Below are 23098 nucleotides of genomic sequence, written 5' to 3'. Positions count from 1 at the left end.
ATGTGCATTTGGACGTTTAAAGGCACGCTGGCGCAGTTTACTGACTCGCTTAGACCTCAGCGAAACCAATATTCCCACTGTTATTACTGCTTGCTGTGTGCTCCACAATATCTGTGAGAGTAAGGGGGAGACGTTTATGGTGGGGTGGGAGGCTGAGGCAAATTGCCTAGCTGCTGGTTACGTGCAGCCAGACACCAGGGCGGTTAGAAGAGCTCAGGAGGGCGCAGTACGCATCAGAGAAGCTTTGAAAACCAGTTTCATGACTGGCCAGGCTACAGTGTGAAAGTTCTGTTTGTTTCTCCTTGATGAAACCCCCCGCCCCTTGGTTCACTCTACTTCCCTGTAAGCTAACCACCCTCCCCTCCTCCCTTTAATCACCGCTTGCAGAGGCAATAAAGTCATTGCTGCTTCACAGTCATGCATTCGTTATTCATTCATCACACAAATAGGGAGATGACTACCAAGGTATCCCAGGAGGGGTGGTGGAGGAGGGAAGGAAAATGCCACACAGCACTTTAAGCACAGCACTTTAAAAGTTTACAACTTTAAAATTTATTGAATGACAGCCTTCTTTTTTTTGGGCAATCCTCTGTTGTGGAGTAGCTGGTTGGCCGGAGGCCCCCCCACCGCTTTCTTGGGCATCTGGGTGTGGAGGCTATGGAACTTGGGGAGGAGGACGGTTGGTTACAGAGGGGCAGCAGTGGCAGTCTGTGCTCCAGCTGCCTTTGCTGCAGCTCAACCATACACTGGAGCATTCTGGTTTGGTCCTGCAGCAGCCTCAGCATTGAATCCTGCCTCCTCTCATCACGCTGCCGCCACATTTGAGCTTCAGCCCTGTCTTCAGCCCGCCACTTACTCTCTTCAGCCCGCCACTTACTCTCTTCAGCCCTCCACCTCTCCTCCCGGTCATTTTGTGCTTTCCTGCACTCTGACATTATTTGCCTCCACGCATTCGTCTGTGCTCTGTCAGTGTGGGAGGACAGCATGAGCTCGGAGAACATTTCATCGCGAGTGCGTTTTTTTTTCTTTCTAAGCTTCACTAGCCTCTGGGAAGGAGAAGATCCTGTGATTATTGAAACACATGCAGCTGGTGGAGAGAAAAAAAGGGACAGCGGTATTTAAAAAGACACATTTTATAAAACAGTCGCTACAGTCTTTCAGGGTAAACCTTGCTGTTAACATTACATACATAGCACATGTGCTTTCGTTACAAGGTCGCATTTTGCCTCCTCCCACCGCGTGACTACCCCCTCAACCTTCCCCCCTCCCTGTGGCTAACAGCGGGGAACATTTCTGTTCAGCCACAGGCAAACAGCCCAGCAGGAATGGGCTATACTGAGTGTCCCTGAAGAAAAGCACCCTATTTCAACCAGGTGACCATGAATTATATCTCACTCTCCTGAGGATAACACAGAGAGAGAAAGAACGGATTTTGGTTGAATGCCAGCAAACATACACTGCAATGCTTTGTTCTACAGTGATTCCCGAGTATGTGTTACTGGCCTGGAGTGATAAAAGTGTCCTACCATGAAGGACGAAATAAGGCTGCCCTCCCCAGAAACCTTTTGCAAAGGCTTTAGGACTACATCTAGGAGAACCGCAAATTCCAGGGCAAAGTAATCCTTTCACATGCTTGCTTTTAAACCATGTATAGCATTTTAAAAGGTACACTCACCAGAGGTCCCTTCTCCGCCTGCTGGGTCCAGGAGGCAGCCTTGGGTGGGTTCGGGGGGTACTGGCTCCAGGTCTAGGGTGAGAAACAGTTCCTGGCTGTCGGGAAAACCGGTTTCTCCGCTTGCTTGCTGTGAGCTATCTACAACCTCCTCCTCCTCATCATCTTCTTCGTCCCCAAAACCTGCTTCCGTATTGCCTCCATCTCCATTGAAGGAGTCAAACAACACGGCCGGGGTAGTGGTGGCTGAACCCCCTAAAATGGCATGCAGCTCATCATAGAAGCGGCATGTTTGGGGCTCTGACCCAGAGCGGCTGTTCGCCTCTCTGGTTTTCTGGTAGGCTTGCCTCAGCTCCTTCAGTTTCACGCGGCATTGCTTCGGGTCCCTGTTATGGCCTCTGTCCTTCATGCCCTGGGAGATTTTCACAAAGGTTTTGGCATTTCGAAAACTGGAACGGAGTTCTGATAGCACGGATTCCTCTCCCCAAACAGCGATCAGATCCCGTACCTCCCGTTCGGTCCATGCTGGAGCTCTTTTGCGATTCTGGGACTCCATCATGGTCACCTGTGCTGATGAGCTCTGCATGGTCACCTGCAGCTTGCCACGCTGGCCAAACAGGAAATGAGATTCAAAAGTTCGCGGTTCTTTTCCTGTCTACCTGGCCAGTGCATCTGAGTTGAGAGTGCTGTCCAGAGCGGTCAGAATGGAGCACTCTGGGATAGCTCCCGGAGGCCAATACCATCGAATTGTGTCCACAGTACCCCAAATTCGAGCTGGGAACGTCGATTTAAGCGCTAATCCACTTGTCAGGGGTGGAGTAAGGAAATCGATTTTAAGAGCCCTTTAAGTCGAAATAAAGGGCTTCACTGTGTGGACGGGTGCAGGTTTAAATCGATTTAACGTTGCTAAATTCGACCTAAAGTCCTAGTGTAGACCAGGGCTAAGGTGCCACAAATAGATCTCTCTCTCTCTCTCTCTGTCCTTCTCCCTGGGCTTTGTTTGTCAGTTTGTTTAACTGGTGTGTATAGAGACATTGACTAAAACTTCTAACAGAATAGATGGAATGTGCCTGATTCACTCATTTCCATCTCCACTACTGTTTTGATTGTGTTGTCTCAGGGGCTGTCTGCTTTATTAACCCTTTTAAGATAGCTGCAAACAAACAAACAAACAAACATAAATAAGAAATGAATCTCTATGGTCCAGATTCTGCCTGCTTCTAATGCAGGTGTGCAGTGGGGGAAGCTGCACCAGATAAGGAGCCTTCTTCCAGCTTTATGAGGCCCACATAAAGGCTAGGCAGAAATGGCACTCCCTGTGCTCAAAGGACCACTCCTCACCTTTTTCTAATCCCCCAGAAATGCATGGTCCCAAAGAGAAGTAGGCCTTCCCCTATAACCCCCTACACTGGCCCCCAAAGGAGGCTGGCATGCAGTGAGGGGTGGGCTGCATCCTTGTTGCATGCTGGTGTAGTGGTGGGTATATTATCCTGGCATGCTGGGGAGTTCTAGATGTTGAGATGATTCACAGAAGCAGAATGCCTGATGGTGCTCCCTCTGGAACAGTATAGTTCTCCACTGTCCCTTTCTCTGAGCTATGTCTAGCAGGTACAATCTAGCCCTGTGTGGCGGAGAGAGAGTTTTTCCCTGACTATATTTAATCTTGTGTGCATCTGATTTGAAGACGGTGAGAAATCTATTTTCTGTTCTATACACAGAGGATTTACCTTGCAACTTGCAACAGAGCAATTAATGTTATGAAGAGTTAGGTGCATAAATTCCATCCCCTAGGTGTCAAGAAGAGAATTAATCTCCTGATTCGGAATTAGGTACATTATATATACCTGATGTTCCCCAGGATAATTATCAAATGTAATTGTAGTTCTTTTTCCATGAAATAAGATTAAAAAAATCAAAATGGGAGAGGGCAATTGATTGACATAGTCACAGGACCCCTTGCTTGTAATAAGCTGACCTAGGTTATTTTCAGATAAATTTTAATAATAAAAGTTGTCCACTTTTTTTGTCATTGCCCTATCATCGTACATTCTAGTCAGGTGAATGGACATCACAGAATTACACTTTATGAATACACTTTATTTTTCACTTACAATGTATTGTCTAGCCCTAAAATGGCTGCCTCAGGTTTTACAAGGCATATTTGCACTGGAGGTAGGGTTGGAGGCAAAGCAAGCCAGCTCCATTCCCCAAAGGCATATGGGTCAACATTTTCAAAAGCATCTAATGATGTAAGAGCCTGATCCATTGACTTTCAATGAGACTGAGGCTCGTAATCATTTATGCACTTTTGAAAATGTTACCCATAGCCTGTGGAATGACTTCAAGGGTGCTGGGAGAGAGCACGCTCAGAAGTAGTGTCTGCATTCATCTGGACTGCCCTCTGCCCCTTCACTTGCCATCTTCGCTCGTGAAGAGAAGGGGACAGAGACATATCTTTGCCCTGCACGCTGCCTGGCACTCCTTGAAATGTCTGGTGTTGTTGGTAACATTGACAGTCCCCTGATCCTTGCACTCACAGGTTGGTATCTCCTCCAGCATGACATGAGTAACTTTTATTGACAGGGAAGAATTGGGCCCAGACTCATGGATTGAGATTGTGGCAGCCCTTTATGCATGTGTAGCATGGAAGGGAGCTTTGTGCACCCTCTCCCCACTTTGTGGACTTGCTCAGGCCAACCAAGGTCCAGCCCTAAACTTGAATAAGGTGTACAGAGCTATTTTTCACACACAAATGAATGTCATTTTTCAGTTATGCTCAGCAGGCAACAGAAGTTCAAATCCTTAAACGCATGTATAGTCACTGCATACTAGCAGAAGGATTCAACCTGCTTTTTGTCCAAACCATGCCCTAGTACTGTACTCAATTTTAGGAAACAAAAACCTCCCACTCTATCCTGGCAGCGGATGTCAGAGGGGCTAAAACTGTATTTCAGTTTCAGTCTTGTGACAGGAAGGGCCTCACTTTCCCAGTACACACAGATATTCCCCAGGCCCTAGCAAAGGAAGCAGTTGGAACCCCTCAGTCACAAGCTGTGGAGGGGTAGCCATCCAGTGGACCTGAATGAGCAGGGGCTCCACATTTAGTATGGAGATGCTTGTAGCGACTCTACAGTTAAGGTTGCGTTCTAAATCGGGCTTAAAATGGGGCATACATTCCTGTTTTCTCTAAAAGTAGGTGGCCACTCAGTGTGAAATTTCACAAAGGGTTAGTTTTATGTCCTTCTAATTTTCTATGTATTTCTTGGTTGGTTTCTCTTACATTTTTAATTGGAAATTTGATTTTGGGTGTTTGCTAAAGTTTTTTCTTGGCAGTACTACTTTTCATTGTTGACAGATATCTCTTATCAGCATTATCTGCACCGAACTTGGCAGAGAGGTGGATCCTGATTAGATCAAGTGCAATATGTTTTTAAAAACCGTGTTGAATGTACATTATTTTTAGCCATTTTTCACATTATAGCTGAACGTTTTATGCCTAGTGAACAAAAACCGAATTAATGGGAGGTTTGCTGACTGTGGCTAGATGCACATGAGCCTGATTGGTTGATTGGGGCCAGGGGGACATAAAACCTTCTCTGTTAGAGCTATGCTTTCTGACAGATTTTATCCTGCAATAGAGAAGGGTTCATGTGCTACTCCTGGGGGAATTCTGCACCACTGCATGGGTGCAGAATTCGTGTCCCCCACAGATTTTATTGCTTCCCCATAGAAAAATGACTTTCTGATGGTGAAGCATAGGGAAGCTGCCAAAATGGTCACACACCCCTCCCCAGCAGATGATCTCCCGTCACGGTGCAGCCAGTGGCCTGTGCTCCCCACTGCTATGCTGGAGCCTCCATATTTATTTACTGACAAATAAAATATACAGAATTTTAAAATATTGTGTGCATAATTTTTATTTTTTTTGGTGCAGAATTCCCTCAGGAGTAATGTGCAAATGCTGAAACATGAATGTTCATGTGTAACTGCACTTCTACCCGCTCGATGAGTCCATCCCCATCTGAACAACACCCCTCTCCAGTTAAGCCTTAAAACCACATAGGAGATAAATATACAGAAACTTTGCTGTGAAACGGTTAGGGGTGCTACAAGCATAATACACCTGATGCACACCCACAAAATCAAGGAAATGAAAAGTTAAGCCATCTAATGGTACATGTCTTCTCTTCATGTCTTCTCTTCTGCTGCAAAATTTTTGAGAGCCACTTTTTGTCTCAATTTGGACACGAATTTTTTTTTAATCTTGAAAACTTTTATGGGAGGGAGAACCATTTCCTGTCCAGCTCTATTTAGATGTTGAAATTTCAGGGTGGCTGAAATTTGGCTGTTTCTCATCGTCCTCAGTTCTCTATGGGTAACTGCCTTGGTTTACATTGCCATGGTTCTGGGTGAACTGTGCCTTTGACTCCTCACTCAGTCTCTCTCTGGGCACCTTTCCAAGAGGCAGGCCCTGCGCTTTCACTTCTCTCAGGGTGGAATCCCACAAATCTTCCATCCACAGACTAGCTCCCCAGACTACAGCACTTCTATTTATAAACTGTTTCCTTAGCAGGTCCAACAGTATTTTCTCAGCAGATCCAACTGGGTTTGGCCCTCACTATAGTCTTCCTCCAGGAGCTGTGACCAGCAGATATGTGCAGTGACACAGAACTGTTTCTTCAAAACAAAGTATTATTTATTTATTCATAGGAACATAAAAGAGAGGAAAAAGTTAAAACAACAACTGCCTAAATGCATATTCTCTTACCTAAAACTTAGCTTTCCCCTCAAGAATTAGGTAGGCCTAGCTTATCCCAGGTATGAAAGCTTCTGAGAGTGGAAGGTCAGTGTATTCCTGGAAATCACTTGTTCCCTTCTGTTTCCCTCTCAGCTTCAGGGCTGAGACTTTAAACTCCCCCTCCAAATTCTTTGCTTTATTTTGCTCACTTGGATTAGCCTTGTCCCCACCCCTACCATCCCAGAGTATTCAGCCAATTTATTGATCAGACTGTGATGGGAATACCTTCAAAGGAATTGACACCTGTATAGTTTAAATATCAGTGATTAGGGGTGATCTAAAACTATTCTCTTCCTTCCTGCAGATGTATAAAACCAACCAGAACCGAGTTTACTCTTTGCACCCATGTAGCAGATGGCAAGGTAGTAATCAGATAGACAGAAATACTCCTCGTTTATATAAAAATAATACAGATACCACCATGTTTTTCACATACATCTGTAACTGCAACTGTTACAATTTTAGAGACTAACCAATTTATTTGAGCATGAGCTTTCGTGAGCTACAGCTCACTTCATCGGATGCATACCGTGGAAACTGCAGCAGACTTTATATACACACAGAGATCATGAAACAATACCTCCTCCCACCCCACTGTCCTGCTGGTAATAGCTTATCTAAAGTGATCATCAAGTTGGGCCATTTCCAGCACAAATCCAGGTTTTCTCACCCTCCACCCCCCCACACACAAACTCACTCTCCTGCTGGTAATAGCTTATCATGCACATTGTGTAGAGAGTTGTCACTTTGGATGGCCTATTACCAGCAGGAGAGTGAGTTTGTGTGTGTGTGTGGGGGGGGGGGGTGGAGGGTGAGAAAACCTGGATTTGTGCTGGAAATGGCCCAATTTGATGATCACTTTAGATAAGCTATTACCAGCAGGACAGTGGGGTGGGAGGAGGTATTGTTTCATGATCTCTGTGTGTATATAAAGTCTGCTGCAGTTTCCACGGTATGCATCCAATGAAGTGAGCTGTAGCTCACGAAAGCTCATGCTCAAATAAATTGGTTAGTCTCTAAGGTGCCACAAGTACTCCTTTTCTTTTTGCAAATACAGACTAACACGGCTGTTACTCTGAAACCTGTTACAATTTTATGACCACCCAGCCATTCTTCCTGGATGGACTTGTAGTATTCAAAGGAAACTCTCATGCAAAGTTAGATCTGAGCAAAGCTTTTCTCAGTATCCCAAAGCATTTAGAATTAAAAGAAATATATCCATTTCCCATAGAGGGTAATAGTGATTGGCATTAGTTCCTAAGGTCCTTAGATGTGAAATCTTCATTGGCCTACACAGTGTTTTGAATGCAGAAAAACTCCCAAATCTGCTATCCTATTTAACACCTCATATTTCTGAAATTCCAGGTAAATACAAAATAATCCTTTTTAACCCAATTTCTCAGATTAGAATTCTTGGGATTCACAGCAGATGCCACATTCTTCTCTCTAAACATCTCTTTTTCTAAAAGGAAACCATAAAAAACTCCTCAATCTGAGGTATTTAGCAAAGACCACTGGGATCTCTGGTAGCTCTGCCCCATCTTGCTCCTGGTTGCCCTCTGCTACCAAGGCCTATGGAAGTGCTTGCTGGAGATATGGAAAAAAGTGGCCAATTGAGATAACAAGCATGAGCCTATCTCAGGTCACTTGGCTGATCCTACTGTAGAGGGAGAAATATCTTTGTCCCCTTCCTTCTCCACACTCTTTTCTAGATTTAACTGCTCCAGAAATTCTAGAGGAAATTGCATCAGTTAGGTTGAGGTGCCTCCTGTAGGCAACAGAGGTCAAACAGGCTGTGGGAAATATCAGAGGTTGTAATCAGTATAGACCATTCAGAGTTCCTTTCAGTCTGGAGAGCTTCCATGTTCCTAAGAATACCCATATTTATATATGGACAGGCAAAGCACAAGGGTATCTTGTCTTACTCTGCAGGAGGGAAACCGATTAGAGAAGATGACTGACCTGGCCATAAAAACATGAAGACTGTGTCAGGGCAAAAAATTCAGCCCAGTGTGTTCCAAGGGCAGGGACTGTGATAGCCAGGACTTTGCAGAGAGGTGTGGATGGAAGCCTTCTTGCTCTCAGATGTATTACACCAGTTCCCTCAGCAGTGCAGATTTCCACAGCTGGCTCTATTTGCCAACTCTCCTGGCCACAAAACTGCAATGGAAGGCAATTTAGGAAATTGTTATATCACCTGACTTGTTCTTAGCCCAGCTGCCCCCTCAAGTGTTTTTTTTGTTTGTTTTGTTTTTGGTTTTCATTTGTTTGTTTGTTTTTTTGCTACTGACACCCAGGGATTGTTAGCACATTAATTTACACAGCAGTTCAGTTCTGCTGCTGGGAAGGTGACCTTTCCATTCTTGCTGTGTGCTGTATAAATTATAAAATGACTTTCCTGGGCACTATTTAAGGCCTGCCTTTTTCATGCAAGGTAGATAAGAGTGTTCTAAAAGATAATAAAATAAAACCTTAGTGACAGAGACTCCTCTGCTTTAGATAACATTAATGGTGTGATCCTGAGAAGTGCTGAGCGCTTGTAGCTCCCAGTGGGTTGCTGGTATTTGGCATCTCTCAGGATCAGGCCCAGTATTTACAGTACAAGTGTCAGAGTGCTGGAAATATCAAATTGTGGCTTATATCCTTACCTTGCCTGATTTTTAACAGTGACTCAAAACCCACCAAGCCACCACGCTTATGTGAATGTTAATATTGTCTTCTCTGAAGACTAGCTTTTCAGGTAAACATATATTTAGGGTTGTATACATCTGTATTATTTAAGAACACTCTTAGATGCTTTCAGGCATTTTACTTTAGTTTTATCCAATAGAACCATGTAGTGTGAGCCAGATACAAAAGAGGTGCCTGCATACATTCAACTGCTATCACATATGTACTGTATTTTGACTTTGTGGTGGCATTTAATTTTAGCACAGAACATCTCATAAACAGATCAAAGCAAAATTACAGGCTGGAATACTGTAATTACTGCCTAAGAGATAACTCTTCTGCCTTCACTTGTGAACTGCATGAGAGGGCTTTTCATCTTGCTTAAGCAAGAGACCACATCCATTGCTGTTCAGAATTGCCTTTCTTGTTTTTCAACTTTACCATGGTCTCGAGCTAGCCTACCTCACAAATGGTTAATCAATCTAGTTGCACCTTCACTCTCTCTGTTCATCTAGCACCAGAATTCCTTTCTTTCATACAATCTACTACTCTTGGGACAAGAGCCTTCCCCTCTGTCACTCCTGCATTTGGAACAGCTTTCCTGTAGACCACTTCAGCAACCCGCATTCTACTGTCAGCTCTGCAGCGTTCACTCTAGGACACTGTCAGTTCTCCCAAGCATACCTGGTCAATAACAGAATGGGAGACCACCACAGAAAACTTAGGTAGTGTAGGAAGTGAGATCAGTGATGCCTAATCCTGAAAGGTGCCGAGAATTTACACTTAACATCAAATGCTCAACACTTCTCAGGGTCAGGTCCTGACTCACTACTGAGTCAATTATCAGTCATAGTTCTCAAAAAGAAAAGGAGTACTTGTGGCACCTTAGAGACTAACCAATTTATTTGAGCATAAGCTTTTGTGAGCTCCAGCTCACTTCATCGAATGCATACTGTGGAAAATACAGAAGATGTTCTTATACATACAAACCATGAAAAAATGGGTGTTTACCACTACATAAGGTTTTCTCTTCCTCCACCCCACTCTCCTGCTGATAATAGCTTATCTAAAGTGATCACTCTCCTTACAATGTGTATGATAATCAAGGTGGGCCATTTCCAGCACAAATCCAGGGTTTAACAAGAACATCTGAGGGGGGGGTCTAGGTAGGAAAAAACAAGGGGAAAAATGTTACCTTGCATAATGACTTAGCCACTCCCAGTCTCTATTCAAGCCTAAGTTAATTGTATCCAATTTGCATAATCAAAAAGGCTGACAAAGGAGGTGCTGTTGTCATCATGAATAGGTTGGAATATGAACAAGAGGCTGCTCGGCAGCTCTCCAACACCGCTTTCTACAAGCCATTACCCTCTGATCCCACTGAGAGTTACCAAAAGAAACTACAGCATTTGCTCAAGAAACTCCCTGAAAAAGCATAAGATCAAATCCGCACAGACACAGCTCTGGAACCTCAACTACCTACTTCTTCTATCTACTACCCAAGATCCATAAACCTGGAAATCCTGGGCGCCCCATCATCTCAGGCATTGGCACCCTGACAGCAGGATTGTCTGGCTACGTAGACTCCCTCCTCAGGCCCTACGCTACCAGCACTCCCAGCTACCTTCGAGACACCACTGACTTCCTGAGGAAACTACAATCCATCGGTGATCTTCCTGATAACACCATCCTGGCCACTATGGATGTAGAAGCCCTCTACACCAACATTCCACACACAAAGATGGACTACAAGCCGTCAAGAACACTATCCCCGATAATGTCATGGCTAACCTGGTGGCTGAACTTCGTGACTTTGTTCTTACCCATAACTATTTTACATTTGGGGACAATGTATACCTTCAGATCAGCAGCACTGCTATGGGTACCCGCACGGCCCCACAGTATGCCAACATTTTTATGGCTGACTTAGAACAACGCTTCCTCAGCTCTCGTCCCCTAACGCCCCTACTCTACTTGCGCTATATTGATGACATCTTCATCATCTGGACCCATGGAAAAGAAGCCCTTGAGGAATTCCACCATGATTTCAACAATTTCCATCCCACGATCAACCTCAGCCTGGACCAGTCCACACAAGAGATCCACTTCCTGGACACTACAGTGCTAATAAACGATGGTCACATAAACACCACCCTATACCGGAAACCTACTGACCGCTATTCCTACCTACATGCCTCCAGCTTTCACCCTGACCACACCACACAATCCATCGTCTACAGACAAGCTCTGCAATACAACCACATTTGCTCCAACCCCTCAGACAGAGACAAACACCTACAAGATCTCTATCAAGCATTCTTACAACTACAATACCCACCTGCGGAAGTGAAGAAACAGATTGATAGAGCCAGAAGAGTTCCCAGAAGTCACCTACTACAGGACAGGCCTAACAAAGAAAATAACAGAATGCCACTAGCCGTCACCTTCAGCCCCCAACTAAAACCCCTCCAACGCATTATTAAGGATCAAGGATGACCCAACACTCTCACAAATCTTGGGAGACAGTCCTTGCCTACAGACAGCCCCGCAACCTGAAGCAAATACTCACCAGCAACCACACACCACACAACAGAACCACTAACCCAGGAACCTACCCTTGCAACAAAGCCCGTTGCCAACTGTGCCCACATATCTATTCAGGGGACACCATCACAGGGCCTAATAACATCAGTCACACTATCAGAGGCTCATTCACCTGCACATCTACCAATGTGATATATGCCATCATGTGCCAGCAATGCCCCTCTGCCATGTACATTGGTCAAACTGGGCAGTCTCTACGTAAAATAATAAATGGACACAAATCAGATGTCAAAATTATAACATTCATAAACCAGTCGGAGAACACTTCAATCTCTCTGGTCACGCGTTTACAGACATGAAAGTTGTGATATTACAACAGAAAAACTTCAAAACCAGACGCCAGCGAGAGACTGTTGAATTGGAATTCATTTGCAAATTGGATACAATTAATTTAGGCTTGAATAGAGACTGGGAGTGGCTAAGTCATTATGCAAGGTAACCTATTTCCCCTTGTTTTTTCCTATCTACACACACACACACACACACACACACACACACACACACGTTCCTCAGATGTTCTTGTTAAGCCCTGGATTTGTGCTGGAAATGGCCCACCTTGATTATCATACACATTGTAAGGAGAGTGATCACTTTAGATAAGCTGTTACCAGCAGGAGAGTGGCGTGGGGGGAGAGAAAACCTTTTGTAGTGGTAAACACCCATTTTTTCATGGTTTGTATGTATAAGAACATCTTCTGTATTTTCCACAGTATGCATCCGATGAAGTGAGCTGTAGCTCACGAAAGCTTATGCTCAAATAAATTGGTTAGTCTCTAAGGTGCCACAAATACTCCTTTTCTTTTTGCGAATACAGACTAACACGGCTGTTACTCTGAAACCAGTCATAGTTCTAGGGATGTGCTGTGCTGATGGGGGTTCTGTCAAACAGATGAGGCAGAAAACAGGTTCTGACTAACTGTTGTTGAAATGCCCATGGCATCTTTTCTTTTCTTTTATTTTCCTTTCTGAAAGAAGGATGTTAACTGAAGGTCCTTGACCAAATTCCAGTTTAGGAAATTATATTCTTCATACAAAATTCCACCTGCAGTCTGAATTGGATAAAACATTCTCCCTCACTTTCTGTCTTAAACTGTTGTGCAATGTTGCTGTGCAATGCTAACCATCTGGAATAACTGGTCAGATGAAAGATTATCTAGGAGGCCCCTGCACCAGACTCCTTGCATAAGCAATGCTCATGTTGATGTCACTGTGAGTTATGCATCTGAAAGTGATGTAATATAGGAACCCAAAGATACACAGTGTTGTAAACAATATGATGTGTCCTTTGTTTGTCCATGAAACTCTGTAGATGCCCCCTTTCTTCCTGCTTCTGCTCCCTCCCTTCAATGTGCCTGTGAGGTCCAATACAACAGCCACCATTCTTCCAGTTGAGTGTAACTCATGAGCTTTCTACTGTCCTTCCAGGTGAGTCCTGAATGTAACTTCACTCCAGATGCTACAAAACACTACTAGGATCATCTTCCTCTCTATCTACTCTGGCTATATTACCTTCCCTTCACGTCTCTCTACAGTCATCCTCTCGCCTTTCGTATCAAGTTCAGACTTGACGTCTTCACCTTTTAAACCCCTGCACCATTTTACACCTGCCTACATATCTTCTCTCATTTCTTTCTACTTCTCCTATCACCATTTGTGTTCTACCCTTTCGTAGCTTCCCAGTCTCATTTCCAAGGCTGCTTCTCTACCTCCCCTTCTAGCCGGAACTCCCTTCATGCACCACCTAACCAATCTTCCTTTAAAACAAAGAGTTTCCATGAGGCCCTTCAGCAATAACTCAGGAAATAAATAAATCATTGCTTTTCTCCACACCATGGTTGTCTCTGGCTTTGACAACAGTAACCTCCTGTCTGGCCTCTCTCCTCTCCCCTTCTGGAAGCATTGCTGCTAAAATCCTCTTTGTCTCACCATATCGCCCCCACCTATCCCCCATAGCACACTACATCTACTCTGCACACCACTGGTGGCAGCATGTAGAGTATGTATAGTGCATGCCACAATGAACGGCTCTGTCATGGGTAGGCAGGGGGGAAGACTTCAGGAGAAAGGATCTGCAGGAGCTTTCCCCCACTGCTTCCCTGCTGCCAGAGCCTTTCCCTGCAGCAGGGAAGGGCTCCAGCCTCTGGGACCCAGTGGAGTCTTTCGCCACTGCTTCCCATTGCCAGAGCCTTTCCTGACTGCCTCCACACTGCCAGGGTTTTTCTTTATGGCAGGGAAAGACTCTGGCAGTGGGGAGGCAGTGGGACACTACACTGCTAACCATAGAAGGAGAAGGCACTACTTGGGTATGTAGAGAGCTGTGTACGGTACATATCCACATGGTGCAGGTGTGTCTTTCCTCTACTCACTTAAGCAGTGCCTCACCATCTACATTGCTATTTATACCTGTGGTAGAGGGGCATGCAGTGTATGGACTTTACACATGGCCCTAAGGAGTGTGCAGTGTAGATGTACCCTCCCTGAATGCTTTCATTAGCTTCCTGTCTCATCACATTAAATTCCAGTTTCTGAGTCTGCAAAGCCCTCCACTGTATGGCCCCCCAGCTACATATCTGCTACCATTTCCCACATTCCTTCTCTTGCTCCCCAACCTGCTCCCAGTCCTTTCACCTTTACTGCTTCCTTCTTGTCCTTTTCACAGTCTCAGTTTTGTTTCTTTAATCATGTTATCTCCTTACTCCCCCAAGTACCACCTCCTCCCCATTTGAATCTCTCCTTAAAACCCACTTCATCCAGTAGTCCTTCCTCTGTTTTTTACATCAGCAAAAATTGCCTCAGCCTCTATCCCTGAGCTATTCCTTAAAATTGGTCTCTCTTGTCTATTTTAGATTGTAAGCTCTTTGGGGGGCAAGGAAGGTGTCTTTCTCTGTTTTGTAAAGAGCCCTGCAAACTTTACAAGGCTGTAGCTGTGATTTATAAGAATAAGTATGGAAACTGAGGAAAGAAGTGGTTCTTTTGGCTCACAGCAAGACTGATTGCACATTCAGAGTTGGAGATACACTGAGTGCATGTAGTTTTTTAAAACTTTTTTAATAGTAGATAAGATATTACCTGTGTAAGCAGGTATTCCCTGTACAAATGATGGGGACACCACTGGAGGATAGGTCACTATCATGAGAACCAGCATCGTGCTTGGTAAACAAATGTAAGCTGCCACAATTTGGTGGCATTCCCATCATATTGGTACGTGAGAAGCAGAAAATCAGACTGGGGATGTCCTACCTTCACCAGTTCCAGCTCTGATATCCTTACTCATGCTGAAATGGTACCTTACACTACAAATATCCCATTGGAGTCACTAGAGCTAAGTGTGGAGTAAGATATTATTCGGTGTGAGAAATGATATCATGATCTGAGTCTAAGATGGGTCTACTTGTTCAACTATTCCAGGTGCAAGGTGATATATTTTGCATGATATAGGAGGCTAGTAATCTGAAGAAATGTTTAAGTGTCCTGTGGATAGGAAGTGCGTGCTGACAAATTGCTGGTGGAGACAGTACCTTCTGGAAAATGGCAACATTTCAACCCCAGTGCATCAATATTTTGAATATGTTGATATCAGATCATTGTATTCAAACAGCCACCATTTTTATCTCCTACCTCAAACCATCTTTCCTCAGGAAATATTCTCTGGCTGACAGTTCTGGCTCTCACAGAGCTTCAGCACTAAGGAATCATGCAACGTTAAACTCTTTTTTCAAAATAGGACTGCAGGCCATTTATCAAGTGCCATCTTTATTGGCCTTTTTAAGGCTCTTTCTTTACATGATCATTGCTTTAGTGAAAAACAAACAATGTAAAAACATTCTCTTCAAGTATTCTGAATATTCACATTTGATGTTTTCCAACCACAACCAATATGGATCATAATCAACTTACTTTTCTGTTCCATCATGGATGATGGTTTCAAGAATATAAATGACAATATTCCAGCTTATAAACCAAACTCTTAATTGCTTTGAAAAACTTAACTGCAGACTGTATCCCAGAAGTCATTTCAGTGATTTATTTTGGATCTCTTCATTCCATTTGCTCCATCTTTCATCCAACGGTTCAGTTGTCAGCTTAACCCAGACCGTTGATCTTTCCGTTTCTTGTCATTATTTTATTCTCATGAGCCATCTTTCTGTAGTGGGTATTTGTTTTTGTAGCCAGTGGGCTGAATCCTAAGGTCCTTGCTCGGTTTTCACCCCTGCTCAGGCAGGCTTGATGTACATTTGTTGGTTGCTCTCACAGGAATTCTAATGGACCCAAGCTACAAAACGTAGCTCTTAATCTGCATTTCAAAGTCTGGGGAAGTTCAGCTGTGGGGGTTGTTTGGGGCTTCTCGCTCAACTTTGCATTGGCTATGTAAATATTGCTGCCATGCTGAGTGCTTTCTTTCTGAACACTATTATTGTCCATTGTTTTCCATCCACTATACAAACATTTTGTTTGTTTCCCATGCAGAATATCTAATCATGTTTAAAAGAGCTGCATTGCTGCCCTTTTAAATAAATGGCACACTGTAAGTTTATACAGTGTAGTCTTGTATAGGCATATGCTAATGCAAATATAGGGGGCTCTGCTATGGCTTTTAGGACACACAGGATGGCTAGGAACTTCCTGGCATGCAAGGAGAACAGCTTACTGAAATGTTTCCTAGTTAGGGGCAGCATATGCCTCCCTGTGTGGCTGGCCTGCTCTGCATTGTGGTGAGGTCAGTGGGCAGATCCCTGGCACTGATTTCTCCCCTTCCCTCTCTCTCACTAGCAGAAGAGACTACATTTTGTGATAGGTGAATTGATGATACCTATATAAAGGATCCAATCCTGCGAGGTACTGAATGTCTCCTGCCATTTGCTCAGCCGCAAGAGTTATATCCCAAAAGCTCCCAAAGCAGTTTGTGAATTTCTGCCCTGCAGGGTGATTATCTTCCACTGGTTTTGAAATGCTCAATACTTCTCAGGGCCAAGTCCATAGGGCACAGTTAAGATCTCTGATTTTAAAAATGCCCAGTCTGGATGCTGAATGCCATGCTGTGTGGGCAGACAAGTTATCTAAAAAGGAAGGTATTGTGGCACTTACTGTATTCCAGAAACATATACTGGCTCCCAGTATTCTATCACAAGCAAAGAGCTACCGTGGCTCCAGCAAGTGTTCTAATCAGAGGTGCTGTAGACAAGAAGGGGAAGGGCATTGTTGCTTGCTGGACTGATAACTCTCCAAGGGAAGGTAAAGCAAGAGATCCCTAAGCCCTGGTCTACACTAGGACTTTAGGTCGAATTTAGCAGCGTTAAATCGATGTAAACCTGCACCCGTCCACACAATGAAGCCCCTTATTTCGACTTAAAGGGCTCTTAAAATCGATTTCCTTACTCCACCCCTGACAAGTGGATTAGCGCTTAAATCGACGTTGCCGGCTCGAATTTGGGGTACGGTGGACACAATTCGATGGTATTGGCCTCCGGGAGCTATCCCAGAGTGCTCCATTCTGACCGCTCTGGACAGCACTCTCAACTCAGATGCACTGGCCAGGTAGACAGGAAAAGAACCGCGAACTTTTGAATCTCATTTCCTGTTTGGCCAGCGTGGCAAGCTGCAGGTGACCATGCAGAGCTCATCAGCACAGGTGACCATGATGGAGTCCCAGAATCGCAAAAGAGCTCCAGCATGGACCAAACGGGAGGTACGGGATCTGATCGCTGTTTGGGGAGAGGAATCCGTGCTATCAGAACTCCATTCCAGTTTTCGAAATGCCAAAACCTTTGTCAAAATCTCCCAGGGCATGAAGGACAGAGGCCATAACAGGGACCCGAAGCAGTGCCGCGTGAAACTGAAGGAGCTGAGGCAAGCCTACCAGAAAACCAGAGAGGCGAACAGCCGCTCTGGGTCAGAGCCCCAAACATGCCGCTTCTATGATGAGCTGCATGCCATTTTAGGGGGTTCAGCCACCACTACCCCAGCCGTGTTGTTTGACTCCTACAATGGAGATGGAGGCAATACGGAAGCAGGTTTTGGGGACGAAGAAGATGATGATGAGGAGGAGGTTGTAGATAGCTCACAGCAAGCAAGCGGAGAAACCGGTTTTCCCGACAGCCAGGAACTGTTTCTCACCCTAGACCTGGAGCCAGTACCCCCCGAACCCACCCAAGGCTGCCTCCTGGACCCAGCAGGCGGAGAAGGGACCTCTGGTGAGTGTACCTTTTAAAATAGTATACATGGTTTAAAAGCAAGCATGTGAAAGGATTACTTTGCCCTGGCATTTGCGGTTCTCCTAGATGTAGTCCTAAAGCCTTTGCAAAAGGTTTCTGGGGAGGGCAGCCTTATTGCATCCTTCATGGTAGGACACTTTACCACTCCAGGCCAGTAACACATACTCGGGAATCACTGTAGAACAAAGCATTGCAGTGTATGTTTGCTGGCATTCAAACAACATCCATTCTTTATCTCTCTGTGTTATCCTCAGGAGAGTGAGATATAATTCATGGTCACCTGGTTGAAATAGAGTGCTTTTCTTCAGGGGACACTCAGAGGTGCCCATTCCTGCTGGGCTGTTTGCCTGTGGCTAAACAGAAATGTTCCCCGCTGTTAGCCACAGGGAGGGGGGAAGGTTGAGGGGGTAGTCACGCGGTGGGAGGAGGCAAAATGCGACCTTGTAATGAAAGCACATGTGCTATGTATGTAATGTTAACAGCAAGGTTTACCCTGAAAGACTGTAGCCACTGTTTTATAAAATGTGTCTTTTTAAATACCGCTGTCCCTTTTTTTTTCTCCACCAGCTGCATGTGTTTCAATAATCACAGGATCTTCTCCTTCCTAGAGGCTAGTGAAGCTTAGAAAGAAAAAAAAACACACTCGTGATGAAATGTTCTCCGAGCTTATGCTGTCCTCCCACACTGACAGAGCACAGACGAATGCGTGGAGGCAAATAATGTCAGAGTGCAGGAAAGCACAAAATGACCGGGAGGAGAGGTGGCGGGCTGAAGAGAGTAAGTGGCGGGCTGAAGACAGGGCTGAAGCTCAAATGTGGCGGCAGCGTGATGAGAGGAGGCAGGATTCAATGCTGAGGCTGCTGCAGGACCAAACCAGTATGCTCCAGTGTATGGTTGAGCTGCAGCAAAGGCAGCTGGAGCACAGACTGCCACTGCAGCCCCTCTGTAACCAATCGCCCTCCTCCCCAAGTTCCATAGCCTCCACACCCAGACGCCCAAGAACGCGGTGGGGGGGCCTCCGGCCAACCACCCACTCCACCACAGAGGATTGCCCAAAAAAAAGAAGGCTGTCATTCAATAAATTTTAAAGTTGTAAACTTTTAAAGTGCTGTGCTTAAAGTGCTGTGTGGCATTTTCCTTCCCTCCTCCACCACCCCTCCTGGGCTACCTTGGTAGTCATCCCCCTATTTGTGTGATGAATGAATAAAGAATGCATGAATGTGAAGCAACAATGACTTTATTGCCTCTGCAAGCGGTGATTGAAGGGAGGAGGGGCGGGTGGTTAGCTTACAGGGAAGTAGAGTGAACCAAGGGGCAGGGGGTTTCATCAAGGAGAAACAAACAGAACTTTCACACCGTAGCCTGGCCAGTCATGAAACTGGTTTTCAAAGCTTCTCTGATGCGTACCGCGCCCTCCTGAGCTCTTCTAACCGCCCTGGTGTCTGGCTGTGCATAACCAGCAGCCAGGCGATTTGCCTCAACCTCCCACCCCGCCATAAACGTCTCCCCCTTACTCTCACAGATATTGTGGAGCACACAGCAAGCAGTAATAACAGTGGGAATATTGGTTTCGCTGAGGTCTAAGCGAGTCAGTAAACTGCGCCAGCGCGCCTTTAAACGTCCAAATGCACATTCTACCACCATTCTGCACTTGCTCAGCCTGTAGTTGAACAGCTCCTGACTACTGTCCAGGCTGCCTGTGTACAGCTTCATGAGCCATGGCATTAAGGGATAGGCTGGGTCCCCAAGGATAACTATAGGCATTTCAACATCCCCAACAGTTATTTTCTGGTCTGGGAATAAAGTCCCTTCCTGCAGCTTTTGAAACAGACCAGAGTTCCTGAAGATGCGAGCATCATGCACCTTTCCTGGCGATCCCACGTTGATGTTGGTGAAACGTCCCTTGTGATCCACCAGAGCATGCAGCACTATCGAAAAGTACCCCTTGCGGTTTATGTACTCAGCGGCTTGGTGCTCTGGTGCCAAGATAGGGATATGGGTTCCGTCTATAGCCCCACCACAGTTAGGGAATCCCATTGCAGCAAAGCCATCCATTATGACCTGCACATTTCCCAGGGTCACTACCCTTGATATCAGCAGATCTTTGATTGCGTGGGCTACTCGCATCACAGCAGCCCCCACAGTAGATTTGCCCACTCCAAATTGATTCCCAACTGACCGGTAGCTGTCTGGCATTGAAAGCTTCCACAGGGCTATCGCCACTTGCTTCTCAACTGTGAGGGCTGCTCTCATCTTGGTATTCATGCGCCTCAGGGCAGGGGAAAGCAAGTCACAAAGTTCCATGAAAGTGCCCTTACACATGCGAAAGTTTCGCAGCCACTGGGAATCGTCCCAGACCTGCAACACTATGCGGTCCCACCAGTCTGTGCTTGTTTCCCGAGCCCAGAATTGGCGTTCCACAGCATGAACCTGCCCCATTAGCACCATGATGCATGCATTGGCAGGGCCCATGCTTTCAGAGAAATCTGTGTCCATGTCCTGATCACTCACGTGACCGCGCTGACGTCGCCTCCTCGCCCGGTATCGCTCTGCCAGGTTCTGGTGCTGCATATACTGCTGGATAATGCATGTGGTGTTTAATGTGCTCCTAATTGCCAAAGTGAGCTGAGCGGCCTCGATGCTTGCCTTGGTATGGCGTCCGCACAGAAAAAAGGCGTGGAACGATTGTCTGCCATTGCTCTGACGGAGGGAGGGGCGACTGACGACATGGCTTACAGGGTTGGCTTCAGGGAGCTAAAATCAACAAAGGGGGTGGCTTTACATCAAGGAGTATTTCAGGCAGGACTTCACAGAGGGTTCCAATAAGAAATGATGCACCTAAGTTATCGTTCTTATTGGAACAAGGAGGTTAGCCTGGCCTCTGATTGATACATGGCTAGATTTACCTCGCTGCACCTTCTCTGTGAGTGACTGCAGTGTGACCTAGAGGAATGAGTCCCCTAGACAGGGGAGGAGGCAAATGAGTACAAAACAAATCTGGTCTATTTCTTGTTTTGACCCACTCCATCTATCTTTTACATCTTTGGCTGGCAGCAGACGGTGCAGAAGGACTGCATGCCATCCATATCTCATGGCTGCTCGGCAGAAGATGGTACAGTACAACTGCTAGCCATCCTCATCTCTTGCCTGCGTGGCAGAAGATGGTACAATACGACTACTAGCAATCCTCATCTCTTGCCTGCCTGGCAGAAGATGGTACAGTACGACTGCTAGCAGTCCGTATCGCCTGCCCGCTCACCATAAGACGGTTCAATAGGACTGACTGCAGGACTAAAGAGAATGACCTGGTCAAGTCACTCCAAATTTAGTCCCTGCGCCCATGTCTGCCCAGGCGCTCCCAGCTGACGTGGCCAGGAGCATCTCAGACACGACGAGGACGACTGCCAGTCATATTGCACCGTCCGCTGCCAGAAGGCAATGGGTTGCTGCTACTGTGCAGCAAAGCCGTACCACGTCTGCCAACACCCAGGAGACATAGGGTGACGGTTACCTGAGCGGGCTCCATGCTTGCCGTGGTATGGCGTCTGCACAGGTAACTCAGGAAAAAAGGCGCGAAATGATTGTCTACCCTTGCTTTCACGGAGGGAGGGAGGGAACGGGGGCCTGACGATATGTACCCAGAACCACCCGCGACAATGTTTTAGTCCCATCAGAGTGCTCCATTGTGACTGCTCTGGACAGCACTCTCAGATGCCCGATTGTTTGCCGTTGCTCTGACGCCGGGAGGGGCGACTGAGGACACGGCTTACAGGGTTGGCTTCAGGGAGCTAAAATCAACAAAGGGGGTGGCTTTACATCAAGGAGTATTTCAGGCAGGACTTCACGGAGGGTTCCAATAAGAAATGGTGCACCTAAGTTATTGTCCTTATTGGAACAAGAAGGTTAGCCTGGCCTCTGATTGATACATGGCTAGATTTACCTCGCTGCACCTTCTCTGTGAGTGACTGCAGTGTGATCTAGAAGAATGAGTCCCCTAGACAGAGGAGGGGGGGAAGCAAATGAGTACAAAACAAATCTGGTCTATTTCTTGTTTTGATCCACTCCATCTATCTTTTACATCTTTGGCTGGCAGCAGACGGTGCAGAAGGACTGCATGCCATCCACATCTCATGGCTGCTCAGCAGAAGATGGTACAGTACGACTGCTAGCAGTCCGTATCGCCTGCCCGCTCACCATAAGACGGTTCAATAGGACTGACTGCAGGACTAAAGAGAATGACCTGGTCAAGTCACTCCAAATTTAGTCCCTGCGCCCATGTCTGCCCAGGCGCTCCCAGCCGACGTGGCCAGGAGCACCTCGGACACGACGAGGACGACTACCAATCGTATTGCACCGTCTGCTGCCACAAGGCAAGGGGTTGCTGCTACTGTGTAGCAATGCCGTACCGCGTCTGCCAGCACCCAGGAGACATAGGGTGACGGTTACCTGAGCGGGCTCCATGCTTGCCGTGGTATGGCGTCTGCACAGGTAACTCAGGAAAAAAGGCATGAAATGATTGTCTGCCCTTGCTTTCACGGAGGGAGGGAGGGAACGGGGGCCTGACGATATGTACCCAGAACCACCCACGACAATGTTTTAGCTCCATCAGGCATTGGGATCTCAACCCAGAATTCCAATGGGCAGCGGAGACTGTGGGAACTGTGGGATAGCTACCCACAGTGCAACGCTCCGGAAGTCGACTCTATCCTCGGTACTGTGGAAGCACTCCGCCGAGTTAATGCACTTAATGCACTTAGAGCATTTTCTGTGGGGACACACACATTCGAATATATAAAACCGATATATAAAAAACCGACTTCTATAAATTCGACCTTATTCCGTAGTGTAGACATACCCTAAGTGACCTATCACCGTAAATCCTGTCTACAGTGTGCTTATGGATTACCAGCTGAAACAGGGAAAGCTCCACTGTAGGGGAGGTTGTACAGTTGGTATTTCTGCGGTGATTATAGAATTATGTAACCAGTGAAGCAATCCTAGCTGGCAGAATGTAAAACTCAAATTTTGCTATTTACATATGGAAGACAATAGTGTCATTAATATATGAGTATGACTGTTATAGGTACATGTCTCCAGGTTTTATATATCTAAACTATGTGTGCATAAATAGTCACCTACATA

General features: G+C 45.9%; 1 protein-coding gene and 1 long non-coding RNA gene across 3 annotated transcripts in view; both read left to right on the top strand.

Moving 5' to 3' along the window:
* LOC140906533 (uncharacterized) overlaps positions 1–23098 on the top strand; it is a 170396-nt gene that overhangs the window by 61972 nt on the left and 85326 nt on the right. The window lies entirely within an intron of this gene.
* LOC144930264 (myb/SANT-like DNA-binding domain-containing protein 7) lies at positions 17339–18564 on the top strand. Its single transcript, XM_078851910.1, has 2 exons — positions 17339–17935; positions 18524–18564. The coding sequence occupies exons 1-2, from the start codon at positions 17353–17355 to the stop codon at positions 18562–18564; spliced, it is 624 nt and encodes a 207-aa protein (XP_078708036.1). The 5' UTR covers positions 17339–17352.

Source organism: Lepidochelys kempii, chromosome 2 (genome assembly GCF_965140285.1).
Source record: "Lepidochelys kempii isolate rLepKem1 chromosome 2, rLepKem1.hap1, whole genome shotgun sequence".
NCBI classification, from domain to species: domain Eukaryota; kingdom Metazoa; phylum Chordata; order Testudines; family Cheloniidae; genus Lepidochelys; species Lepidochelys kempii.
Note: the sequence above shows the minus strand (reverse complement) of the source record. Positions and strands in the feature narration are given on the sequence as shown.